The 12,067-nt window shown below is 38.0% G+C and overlaps 2 protein-coding genes and 1 non-coding gene across 8 annotated transcripts in view; 1 reads left to right on the top strand and 2 right to left on the bottom strand.

The window, feature by feature from the left end:
- Positions 1 to 2,619: 2,619 nt before the first annotated feature.
- rps3a (ribosomal protein S3A) lies at positions 2,620 to 6,695 on the bottom strand. The gene is made up of 6 exons (XM_051901778.1): positions 6,548 to 6,695; positions 5,932 to 6,035; positions 5,452 to 5,639; positions 3,882 to 4,090; positions 3,270 to 3,379; positions 2,620 to 2,795 (listed from the first exon to the last, which is right to left on the bottom strand). Exons 1-6 carry the CDS (start codon positions 6,607 to 6,609, stop codon positions 2,665 to 2,667), a joined length of 804 nt encoding a protein of 267 aa, XP_051757738.1. The 5' UTR covers positions 6,610 to 6,695; the 3' UTR covers positions 2,620 to 2,664.
- Positions 5,711 to 5,777, bottom strand: LOC127521548 (small nucleolar RNA SNORD73). The gene has a single exon (XR_007932397.1). It is a non-coding gene; the product is annotated as a small nucleolar RNA SNORD73 (small nucleolar RNA).
- A 2,814-nt stretch (positions 6,696 to 9,509) lies between the features above and the next one.
- The window catches only part of lrba (LPS responsive beige-like anchor protein), a 259,976-nt gene continuing 257,418 nt past the window's right edge, over positions 9,510 to 12,067 (top strand). For 2 of the 6 annotated variants that reach the window (XM_051892501.1, XM_051892479.1), the window contains exon 1: positions 9,514 to 11,359. In XM_051892501.1, the coding sequence (XP_051748461.1) occupies positions 11,228 to 11,359 (132 nt within the window). In that variant the 5' untranslated portion in view covers positions 9,514 to 11,227. Of the gene's footprint in view, positions 11,360 to 12,067 lie in introns of all 6 variants that reach the window. The other 4 variants (XM_051892497.1, XM_051892424.1, XM_051892487.1 and 1 more) reach the window with 3 other exon arrangements.

Raw genomic sequence — 12,067 nt, 5'->3', positions numbered from 1 at the left:
ATGTTGTACAAAGAGGATGTTGTCATGTTGACGGAAATAGAGTCATCAGTGTCCCAATGTGTAGTGAGTCAGGGCCCTTATCACTGCCCAAATTTGTGTACACAATATACTGATTCACGAGCTAAGGAGCTGATTGAGATAAACACACAGACACTGCACTCTCTGCAAGATGAAATAAGCAGGAGCAAGTAAGGAAATACACTGCAGCCAGCTGAGACTATGGTCCAGCAGGCTGGAGAGAAGCGATAAGCGACACACTGAGGAGACACATGACCCTACAGGGGATGGCAGTGCAGCACAAACTGATTGTAACGTATGCACGTGCAGAAGCAGATGGAACACGCACTTGATGAGTACAGGATGATGTTTGTTTTGGAAATGATTATGATGATGTACTATACGGGTCTGCCAAACATGCTTCTCTGTTACCATTATCATCTTCGTTTACACACACATTATCCTGCTGAAAGAGGCCACTGTCATTAGGGAACACCATTGCCATAAAGGGGTGTACATGGTCTGCAACAACCTTTAGCTACCTTCTTCATGGTCCAAGTCTGATGCTCACATGCCCATTGTAGGCACTTTCATGGGCAGCATTAAGGTTTTCAGTTGGAGCTACAATAGCTGTTCTGTGCGATCAGACCAGATGGGCTAGCCTTCGCTCACCACATGCATCAATGAGCCTTGGCGCCCATAACCCTGATGGCAGTTCACCGGTGGTCCTTCCTTGCATCACTTTTGGAAGGTACTAACTACTGCATACTGGGAACACCCCACATGACTTGACATTTTGGATATGCTTTGACCCAGTCATCTAACCATCACTATTTAGGTCTTGTCAAAGTCAGTCAGATCTATTTGCTTGCCCATTTTTCCTGCTTCCAACACATGAAATTCAAGAACTGATATATCCAACTCCCTGATAGGTACCATGTAATGATTTAATCAATTCACTTCACCTGCCAGTTGTATTAATGTTATGACTGGTCAAAATATATACACTCACTGGCCACTTTATTAGGTACACTTTGCTAGTACCGGGTTGGACCTTCTTTTGCCTTCAGAACTGCCTTAATTCCTTGTGGCATAGATTCAACAAGGTACTGGAAACATCCCTTAGATTTTGCTCCATATTGACATGATAGCATCACGCAGTTGCTGCAGATTTATCGGCTGCACATCCATGATGCGAATCTCGTGTTCCACCAAATCACAAAGGTGCTCTATTGGATTGAGATCTGGTGACTGTGGAAGTCATTTGAATGTAGTGAACTTGTCATGTTCAAAAAACCAATTTGAGATGATATGAGCTTTGTGACATGGTACATTATACTGCTGAAAATAGCCATCAGAAGATGGGTACACTGGGGTCATAAAGGGGTAAAGACATGGTCAGCAACAATACTCAAGGTAGCCTGTGGCATTTAAATGATGTTCAGTGGCCCAAAGTGTGCCAAGAAAATACCCCCCACACCATTACACCACCTGCAGCAGCCTGAACCGCCCATACACGGTAGGATGAATCAATGCTTTGATCTTATGTCAAATTCTGACCCTACCAACTAAATGTCACAGCAGAAATCGACACTCATCAGACCACGCAACATTTTTTTCCCAATCTTCTATTGTCCTGTTTTGGTTTTTATTGGTTGTGCATCTACTGATAAATCTATCTTATCCGTGTCTAGATGAACATAGACCTCTCTCCTTTGGTATTTTTAACAGCAAGACGGCACGTAAATTTGGGGAAAAAATACAGCAATCCAAAAATCTGTACTTGGCTATCTCAACAAGTTTGACTTTGACTAGCACTGTTAGACATTTGAGGCAGACCAAATTTTTTGTCATCCTAACAACAAACAGAGCAGTGTGTAATAGTGCAGCAGAGCGGGTGTCCATGGTGGTTATGGCCCTGGTTAAGTTGAACTGATAGCATGTGTTTACTGGTTTGAAATGGTAATCATGGTTTGAATTTGCATGATCGCCAAACAGCAAAGTAGGCCTACATTTAGATTTAAATGACCACATCTTTATGTTGCTGGATTGAATCAAAATTTAACTGAAATTAGCTAAATTCAACTATTGCCTTCTGTAGAGCTGTTAATATTTGAATATATAAATTTAACTCAGTTTCATAATTGATGAATATTGACATTTTTAACTCAACTGACTTGAGCTGAAAGACATTACAATGTTCAGCTAAAACTGATTTGGTTTCAAAATAGAATTCTGAAACATTTTTAGTGAAACTTATTTGACAATATCTGTATTGTGCTACACAAATAAATGTGACTGGACCTTTCCCCCCCCATACTTAACCACACCTGGAAATTACTCAAATCAAATTCCATATGAAGGAACGCTTAACGTTGAAAGCACATAGCTGAAAATTTGGCAAAACCTAAAGTTAAACTTGTGTGCAAAATCATGTCTAATTTGAAAATGAAAACTTTACTCCAATACTACCAATTCCACCAAATGTGGCACCACTGTCGCAATTCTAGCATGTGTCAAAATAGACTGCGATATTTCTGACTGGAGATATAAAAGCATGACCATGATGTTCAGCAGGTTTGATGTAATATCTACTGAAAAAAAATAACAGTACACAAAGACTCAAATTTACATGTTTATTGACACCAGCTGTTTGTCTTAGGAGTTTTAGACAGACTCCTGGATGGGGGGCTCATATCCGTCAGCTCTCTCCACCTTGGCCCCAGTGTCACCCTCTGCTGGTTTAGCAGCAGTACTGCTGGTTCCACCCTCACCGTGCAGCTCCATCAGCTTACCAACTGTATGATTAAAAAAGAAAAAAAAAAACAAAAAAAAAAACAATCATACTTTAACCCACTCATACTACATTCAGATGGATATTTAGTTCCCCTCTACTTCTACACTACCTAAAAAAAAAAAAAAAAATTTGTTCAAAAGGTTGGAAGATTTATTAAATGGCTTGGAGAAAATAAAAGGTATAAAAAGGTAAAAGATAAAAAGGTATTTGTTCCAGTGCACTGTATATATGCAAAATTAATTTGGTCAGTTGAGGGGAAGTATCATGTAATTAAAACAAAACTTTTGTCATGTCCAACTATTGCTCTTAAAAACACATTAAACCCTGACCATGAAATAGCGCTACAACATCTGCAACAAAAACAACATTTAATTGTCAGTCATGAGCATAAATTAAAAAAAAAAAAAAAAAAAAAAAAAAAAGGCTCGTCTCTCAATATAAGTCATACATGTTCATTATACATTACTTCACTTACGCTCAAACTTGGGCTTTTTCAGCATTTTAACCTTCCTGACGTAAACATCATGTAGAGGGTAGATGGATTGGCAGGCCTTTTCAATGTCCTTGCCTACACTGTCAGGAATCCTATACAACAATAGAAGAGAGAGAAACATTTATTACACACAGCTGCATAACCATTATAGATCAACAACAGCCAACAAAGTTCTCAGGTTTAAACCCAGGTAAAGAGTTATAAGAGAGTTACTCCACCTCAGCACTCAAAAGTTTTATTGTATTCGTAAAAAGTTCCATTGTATAAAGTGTCTACTAAAATACGAACTGAAATCATTTGACTGCATAATCTCTACAACAATCAAGTATTTTGATCAGAGTAAATCTTAGCCCATTTAAATTAATACAGGAGTACCAAAGCCCATTCCTAAAAGGCCTTCCTGCAGAATTTTTCAAACACGGCTGCCAAAAATCTTCCAGCAATCCTAAAGACCTTAACTAACTGGTTCATTAGTGTTAAATAAGAGCTGCAGTTGAACTATGCAGGAAGATATGCTTCCAGGAGCAGGGTCTGACTCCGCTATCCAACACAAAATTGCTATGCCATAGATGAGGGGGAAAACTTTATACGTACAGTTTGTTGACCACCTCCTTAAGGTCATTGGTCTGGACCTCACGGGTCATGATTTCCATCATCTTCTTGCGGATCTGACGGACCTGCTGGTGCTGAGCGTAGGAGGTCTTTCTGATCTGGTTGGTGCGCTTCTTGGTGAAGCCCACACAGAACAGGCGGAGAAGATAGCCATCGGTGGTCTTCACATCGACGTGGGCCTCAATCATTGTCTAACGGGAAAGAACAATCCATTAGAATTTTAAAATGGCTGCACAAAAAAAAATGCAAAAATAGCTACAGTACACAGAACTTTCTAATTAGACAAATTATTACTTGAGCCCAAAAATTTAAGACGTAAAATAAGGACACTAAAACAGCACTAAAGGGGTGGTTCACACTAGACTTGAGCACGCAAAGTTTCTTCAGACACTGCAATGGTTGTGATATGACGTCATGCTCCGCAACGTCTTTTTAACCTATCTACTCTACTTTTCTTCAATGCTGCAAACCTGCAGCTTTAAAGTTTGGTGTCTTTTAATACAGTTAAACGCCTTCCCGTGATAGAAATTTGCAGTTGACCAAACTTGAACTTTGGAAGTGGACCACAGCAAAATTGGACACTTCTTCACATAAGCTTGCATTTAAAGGGTTAGTTCACCCAAAAATTAAAATAATGTCATTTATTACTCACCTTCATGCCGTTCCACACCCGTAAGACCTTTGTTCATCTTCGGAACACAAATTAACATTTTTGTTGAAATCCGATGGCTCAGCGAGGCCTGCATAGCCAGCAATGACATTTCCTCTCTCAAGATCCATTAATGTACTAAAAATATATTTAAATCAGTTCATGTGAGTACAGTGGTTCAATATTAATATTATAAAGCGACGAGAATATTTTTGGTGCGCCAAAAAAAACAAAATACGACTTGTATAGTGATGGCAGATTTCAAAACACTGCTTCATGAAGCTTCGGAGCGTTATGAATCTTTTGTGTCGAATCAAGATTCGGATTGCGTGTCAAACTGCTGAAATCACGTGACTTCCTCCGAACCGCTGATTCGACACAAAAGATTCATAATGCTCCGAAGCTTCCTGAAGCAGTGTTTTAAAATCTGCCATCACTATATAAGTCGTTATTTTGTGTTTTTGGCGCACCAAAAATATTCTCGTCGCTTTATAATATTAATATTGAACCACTGTACTCAAGTGAACTGATTTAAATATGTTTTAAGTACATTAATGGATCTTGAGAAATTGAGGAAATATCATTGTTGGCTATGCAGGACTCACTGAGCCATCAGATTTCAACAAAAATATCTTAATTTGCGTTCCTAAGATTAACGAAGGTCTTACGGGTGTGGAACGGCATGAGGGTGAGTAATAAATTACATTATTTTCATTTTTGGGTAAACTAACCCTTTAAGGTTTTTAGCATTTGCATGCATATGAATGGAACTGAATGAAATGAAGAGTAGTGCCTTAGCAATGAAGCTTTTCTGTGTGGCAAGTATGCTCTGCAACCTAAAGCATACAGCAACTAAAGACCATGAATAACTAGTATGTATGTATAACTAAAGACCATGTATACCTGCCACTTCTTGACCATGGAGCACATCTTGTCACGGGTGAGGTCCATGCCATGGAAGTTGGTGAGGCAGTTCTTGCCCTGCACGTCTTCTGTGACCAGCTTGAACTTGCGGAAAGCAACCTCATCGTTCTGCAGATCAGCCAGGCTGACCTCGAACACACGTCCCTTCAGACCATCAGAGGCAATTCCTAAATTACAGAGACATGGTGTTAATTTTTGCAGCGGTTTGTAATGTTATGATGAACATGGATTTCATGGGAATGTCAGGTGATCTCACAACAGTAATCATTGTTTTTCATCTGGGGCCGAAACTGTCATCATGTATTCCCACTGCAATACGGCACGAATATTGATTTGTATCAAACAATTGGGACGCATGCCATTTATTGTACAGCAAGATCTACCCTTTCCCAGTAGGATTAACAACTCATGCTAGAATCTGTGTGGAAACACAGACATCATAGATGTAAAAAAACGTACTGGTTCCCTGAGTCCTGGTGACCAAGGTCTTGCCCAGGTTGCGGATGTTGAACATGGCTGGTGCCTTGACATCATACCAATCTTTCTTGGAGAATGGATCGACACTGCAAGAGAAAACACGCGTGTAAATAGGTACAAGCTCAATTTTTTGGTACAATTTTTATAGTGCAAACGCTAACATCGAATTATAATTACTTTGTATGTGGTATCTAGAATATATTAAAGCTCTAAATTAACTTTAAACATCCAACACATGTCTGTCTCACACTGCAAGTCTTAAGTCAGTAAGTGTGCTAGAAAAGTAGCTAGCTATCGATGACTTTTCACATTAGCGTCATCAGTTTACCTTCATTATTTTTGCTGAAAATGAACAGTTTATGGAATTTGTAGGACTACTACATCAGAAAACAGTATTAGGACCTACCAAGCTCTGACCTAAAGTTATCAGAGCATACATAACACAGCACAGGCCACCAATAAGCCAGTCAGACTAGCAGGACCGCTACATACAATCCTCTCTATATCGATCACATCCTTTATCCTCAAACACCGAATATCCTCCAGAATAGCTTATAACAGTGTAACAACAGAGTCGAGAGATTCATTTGTGACTTACATCTTCTTTTTGGCACCTTTTTTGCCACCTTTGGTCAGCCTCTTATTCTTGCCGACTGCCATGTTGAACACAGGGAGTGAAAGAGGAGGAAATAAGGAAATACCGCGAGAATTAAAGCGACAGCGAGAATAGACATATCTCGCGCGATTTCGCTGGCCTCCTCGCTGTAAAGCACATGTGCGCCATCTAGTGTTTGGGCGCACAATTAAACTACTTTCATGCTCATTTAACGGAAAAGTCACGTCCAATCAAAATACACATTTTCCACTTTAATGATTCATCGTCTTCCAAACTATTATTTATGCAGAATTTGAAAACCTCTTATTAATAATGGGCGAAAAAGTAAGTTTAGTCACATACAGTGTCCTACAATGTGAATTACGTCTTTTATAGTTACTGTCTCAAGTCCAAGGAAAATGATAACATCAATCCCCTAATGGCAACAGGAACATTCCACTCTATTAAATCTATAATTAAATGTAGCCTGTTGATTAATTAATTAATGGAAGATCCATACAGAGCCCCTTTAGGTAGGATCTGTTCAGTTGTATGTTTCTCTCTTAATCAAACACTGTCTAAATGACTAAAAAACTCTGAATACTAATTAAATAAATAAATACTAAAATGGCTCATTACTAATGTCTCAGTATATAATGTCTTATTATTCCCACAATTAAATAATAATTATAATTATTATTATTACAATCCATATTGTTTCCAAATGCAGAACTGCTCAGATGAATCCATTATTATTTCAAAACATTATCTTTCACACTGTTCTTTAGAAACCAAGAACAAAAGCTTACACTTCACTCACTCACAATAGCTGCATAATTAAAACTGACATTTTGCATTGACATATGGGTTTCATTTGCACTATATCTGCCTGTCTTCAGTACCTACCACAAACACTATGGACTTTCCTGTTAGCCACTTTCGTAAGAAAACATTTAGAAGAAAAATGGTGATAATAGGAACACTAAACATAAACTTTTCATAATTTCTGCAATGGATGCTTCATGTATGTGTCTGTGTGACGGTCTTCAGGATGTCAGTATAAAGTTCGGTGACTGCGAGACAAATTGTTCTTTGTTGCTTTAGTCTAGACCTTTAATTCTGTGGCCCTGAGGGACTGTATATAGAGTCAACAAAGTCAATGTGCTGCTGACTCCTTGGCAACGACTCAAAGGGGCTATGAAACCACACTTTGAATATAATGAGACAGTGAGCACATTTATTCTTAAAGCTATCTAAGAAATTCCTTAATATTCAAGGCAAATTGTCTGTCAGAGTACAGTAAATATTAAAGTTTACATGCAACACAATAATGATATGCTATGTGCTTCGTTAACCCTTTGAAAGTGAAAATTTGAAGAATTGCTCACATTACCATGAGTATATCACAAATCTGAGCTCAGATGTAAATACAATGGGAGAAAAAACTTCAACTTTAAAAGTTTAAAGTTGCAGTGAAATGGAAGAAGCAATGGATCTTTTCTTCTGTATTGGGACATACATCTGAATGTAACACATTAGCAAAAAAAAAAAAAATGTGTTAGTTCTATTCATTCGTTGTTAATTGGATTTTGAGATGTGGACGTTACACTTATAACTGCATGTGAGATTGCAGTAGGTTGTGGAGGGATGGGGTTTAAGCAGACTATGCATGGATGAATCGTTCACAATAAGATCTATAACATGCATTTACAATTTAGATGAAAGTGAATAGGGTGAATTTTCATTTTATGCTGACTTCAAAGGATAATTCACTCAATTCTGTCATTGTTTATTCACCTTCATGTCGTTCCAAACCTGTATGCATTTCCTTCTTCTAAAGAACAGAAGATATTTTGAGGAATACTGAGGCCCAAACAACACCACTGGCTTTTATTTTATGGACAAAAAACAAAAAACAAAATACTGAGACATTTAAAAAAAAAAATATAGGCAGAAAAAACAATGTCATATGGTTTGGAACAGCATGAGGGTGAATAAATGATGACAGAATTTTCATTTTTAATCCATTTAATCACATTTTTTTTCCCAGACGTGAAAATATGCAAATTATGTGCCATTAGTAACTCCTTGAAATAATCAATAATTATTTTTTGAAATTTTTTATCTGTGGGATAATATTAACACATTTTAAACTCTGTTTCATCACATTTTAGGTTTACTATTATACATAAAAACTCTTATATGTACATATATTATACAACACTTATAGGAAAAAATAAAATAAAAATAAAAATACAACCATCAACGAATTTCAAAAATGTTACTTTATTGTAACATATATATGATCCAACATACTTGTGACAGTCTTTGTGGGAGGTAAACTTTTTTGCTTACCTTCTTTCAGTATCTTCCTAATAATACTGTTGTATTAGTGCAACCAGTATTTAAAACACCAATACTGTAAATTATTTGTAACATTTGAACTTTTAATTTAGTGCAATATTCACTGTAACTTTGTCAATGCAACATTTTAGTGCAGCCTTCCCTATCAAACTGCAACCGGATAGTTCATTCACTGTATTTTCCCACCGGTCACCATGTTTACTCATTCTATGAGCACACTCAACAAAACTGAATAATGTGCACCAAAAATCATTGTCATATCTTTACGTTAACTTTACTAACCTTTTGTTTTGGAGCTTTGATGCATCCATCATCTACTGATGGTACAAACAAGAATTAAACTGCTCTGGTCATGTGACAATTTGCACTAACCATTTGAAACTGGACATATTTAATTGAGACCCTTTGTTCTTTCAACATTTGCCAGAATTGCACTAAAATAGCAGTCAGTAACATTTTTAGAACTTCATAAACGAACACTGTCTTTACTGTCACTATTGTGACCGGTGGGATTACATAGGTTAAGTAGCAAAAAATCATGTGGTAAGACCGCAGTGGGCATTCTGCATCTATGATTACTCTGTATCTAAATCTCTGCACAGCTGCAAACCTTTTTTGATGACAAAAAGGTTTAAAAGTGAAATTTTTAGTCTGGTCTGCCTCAGCGGTCTAAGAACGCTCGTCAATGTCAAAATGATTGAGATGGCCAATCAAATTAAAAAGTAGGCGGGGTTTACGTTCTCTTTTTGCACGTGCACACAGTCTTCACAGCATAGACGGTTTTGGCGTCAATCGATTGCTTAACGCCGTTAAGGTTCTATTTTTCCGGTAAAATCACAAAACAAATGCACACAAACGTGTCCCTGCTCTTGATATACAACCATTGATGGACATCTTTAATTTTAATAAGGAAAAAAAAAAAAAAACTATGCGAGGGTGGATTAGAACACGACATTACAACATTTGATACTGTTAACAAAAATTCTACCACTCGACCACTAAGGAATTCAAATATTTATTGCGGATCGATGTATTTATTCACTAAATTGAAGAATCTCGGAACTAACAATATATTGTATTATGAAACTATCACATTAAACATGAGTTCTCAATGTACTATTGAAATTGATTTCTGGACATCGTAATGTTATTTTTTCTACAGTTGTTATTGTACATATCTGATATAGCATTGTATTAGCAGAAATTTAGTTCACTGTTTTGTTTCTTTATGCTTTATTACAAAATAAAATAAAAAAAAAGGTCCCCCCCAATGTTCAAGACATGGTTACGGCCTTGATTTATTAGCCTATTGTTTGGCAGACAAGTGAAGTGCAGAAAACATTATATTGTGGATGTATGCTTTTGATTCTTATACACAATCCACATTACAAATTTTAATATGAATATTGATAAAACATTCCTTAATATTACTAAATCAATTTTTGGTGCAAACCACGTTTCTGATGAAAAGGCTAGACTTTTATTCTGTCCTGCAGATGTCTCCATGTCATTCTCGCAGCAGAGCACTATCGTAAACCACCACAACAACAGAGTGTCCATGACTCGAGATCTTCAGTATAAAGTGTCACTTCTGTCCTTATAGGTTCCTTGTACCTGACACACCTGAGTCGCCCCCCTTCTCGGCTCTCTGGGCGCAACTGCGCATGCGCAGCTCTCTCTCACGCAGCTCCACTGTCATGGCGGAGACGGAGCGGAGTAGGAGCTGATTCAGGAAGAGATGGCGCTGTAAAGTGGGTTACCGCTGAAACTTCACTCCAATAGTTCCCACAGGGACCAAGAGGATTGTCTTCTCTTTGGAGGGCCCACTGAGAGCCAATGTCGGACGTTCCTTGCCTTGTATTTTGTAGTTTTTTGCGTCTTGTTCTTATCGGTGCGTCTACCTGCGCGGAATCTCTTCATCACCGCTGTTTCCTGTTTGACAAACACTCGCAAACACTTAAATTACATTATTGTTTAACTGGCTTTCCTTTATTAGTCCTGCAGAGATTGACAAACATTGGTTTTCTTATCTGGGCTCACCACAGCGCGCTTTCGTCGTTCTTTTGTCAAGTTTAATGCTGTTCTCCCTCTCTATAGTAGAATAATTCCTGTCAGTCAGGTGTAGTGACATCAACCGACACTTCCCGCCGAGAGCGCGAGAAACTAAAGGATAAACTGGCTGTGAATGGAAACCAAGACCTGTTCTTCACAGCTGTCAACTTAACGAGAGCGATATATTCCGTATATATTCCAATAGATTTAACTCGGTGGTAGGGTCAAACAGGTGTTTCACCTGTTCCCCTCTCACCTGACTCCGTCATGGCGAGCGCAGGTGACAGCGCTGTCGGGATCCCCATCAGAGGAATCCGCATGAAGTTCGCCGTGCTGGCAGGGCTCCTGGAGGCTGGTGAAGTCTCCAATCGGGACATCGTGGAGACGATCTTCAATCTGGTAAGCTGATTAAAGCCTTTAAATAGAGATCTAAAGACACCGTAGCTGGACAAGACCAAATGTTTTTGACTCTGACGAAGCTTTTAGGTTGCAGTTATACAACAGAAAGTGGAGTGGTGTGGCTTAATGGTTAAAAAGCTGCTGCTTGGCTTGAATCCCAGTATGGCTGATGTATGTGGTGCCCCCATTGTGTCCTTGATCAAGACACTAACGTCAGGTTGCACCAAGGGGACTGAACCTGTAATAAGTGACATGTACTGTAAGTCAACTTGGATAGAAGCACCTACCATATGGATAGATTGAATGTAAAGCGAGGTTTGGAGAGACTGTACACTCTTTAAACCCTGTAAAGACTATCATATTTGATACATGCATTTCTAAGGCCTCTAAATGATCAATATAATCAAAACTTTGCTGACAGATCTCTTTTACACAATCTTATACATGCCTTTTGCTCTCTTAGTTTATACTTTATAGCAAGTAAAAGACCTAAATGAATATAATTTTAAAAATGCATCTTCAGGTTGCAGTACACAGGTTGTGAAACCTTTACTGATTTTTATAAAGTAAATGTGAGAATAAGTTTTGTATTTTTATTAATATTTCAAGATGAACTATTACTGGACTGAAGCTGAACTCATGGGCCAAAAAAAGCCTCATGTATCGATTATGACACAACATAAAACACATATGCAAACTTTTTTAAAA

Source organism: Ctenopharyngodon idella, chromosome 1 (genome assembly GCF_019924925.1).
Source record: "Ctenopharyngodon idella isolate HZGC_01 chromosome 1, HZGC01, whole genome shotgun sequence".
Taxonomy (NCBI): Eukaryota; Metazoa; Chordata; class Actinopteri; order Cypriniformes; family Xenocyprididae; genus Ctenopharyngodon; species Ctenopharyngodon idella.
Note: the sequence above shows the minus strand (reverse complement) of the source record. Positions and strands in the feature narration are given on the sequence as shown.

Coding starts and splice junctions, on each gene's coding strand:
- rps3a (XM_051901778.1), bottom strand. CDS start 6,609: ATGGCAGTCGGCAAGAATAAGAGGCTGACCAAAGGTGGCAAAAAAGGT. Junction 5,640..5,931: donor CACCAGGACTCAGGGAACCA/GTACGTTTTTTT, acceptor TCTGTAATTTAG/GAATTGCCTCTGATGGTCTG. Junction 4,091..5,451: donor CCATGGTCAAGAAGTGGCAG/GTATACATGGTC, acceptor CTTTCCCGTTAG/ACAATGATTGAGGCCCACGT.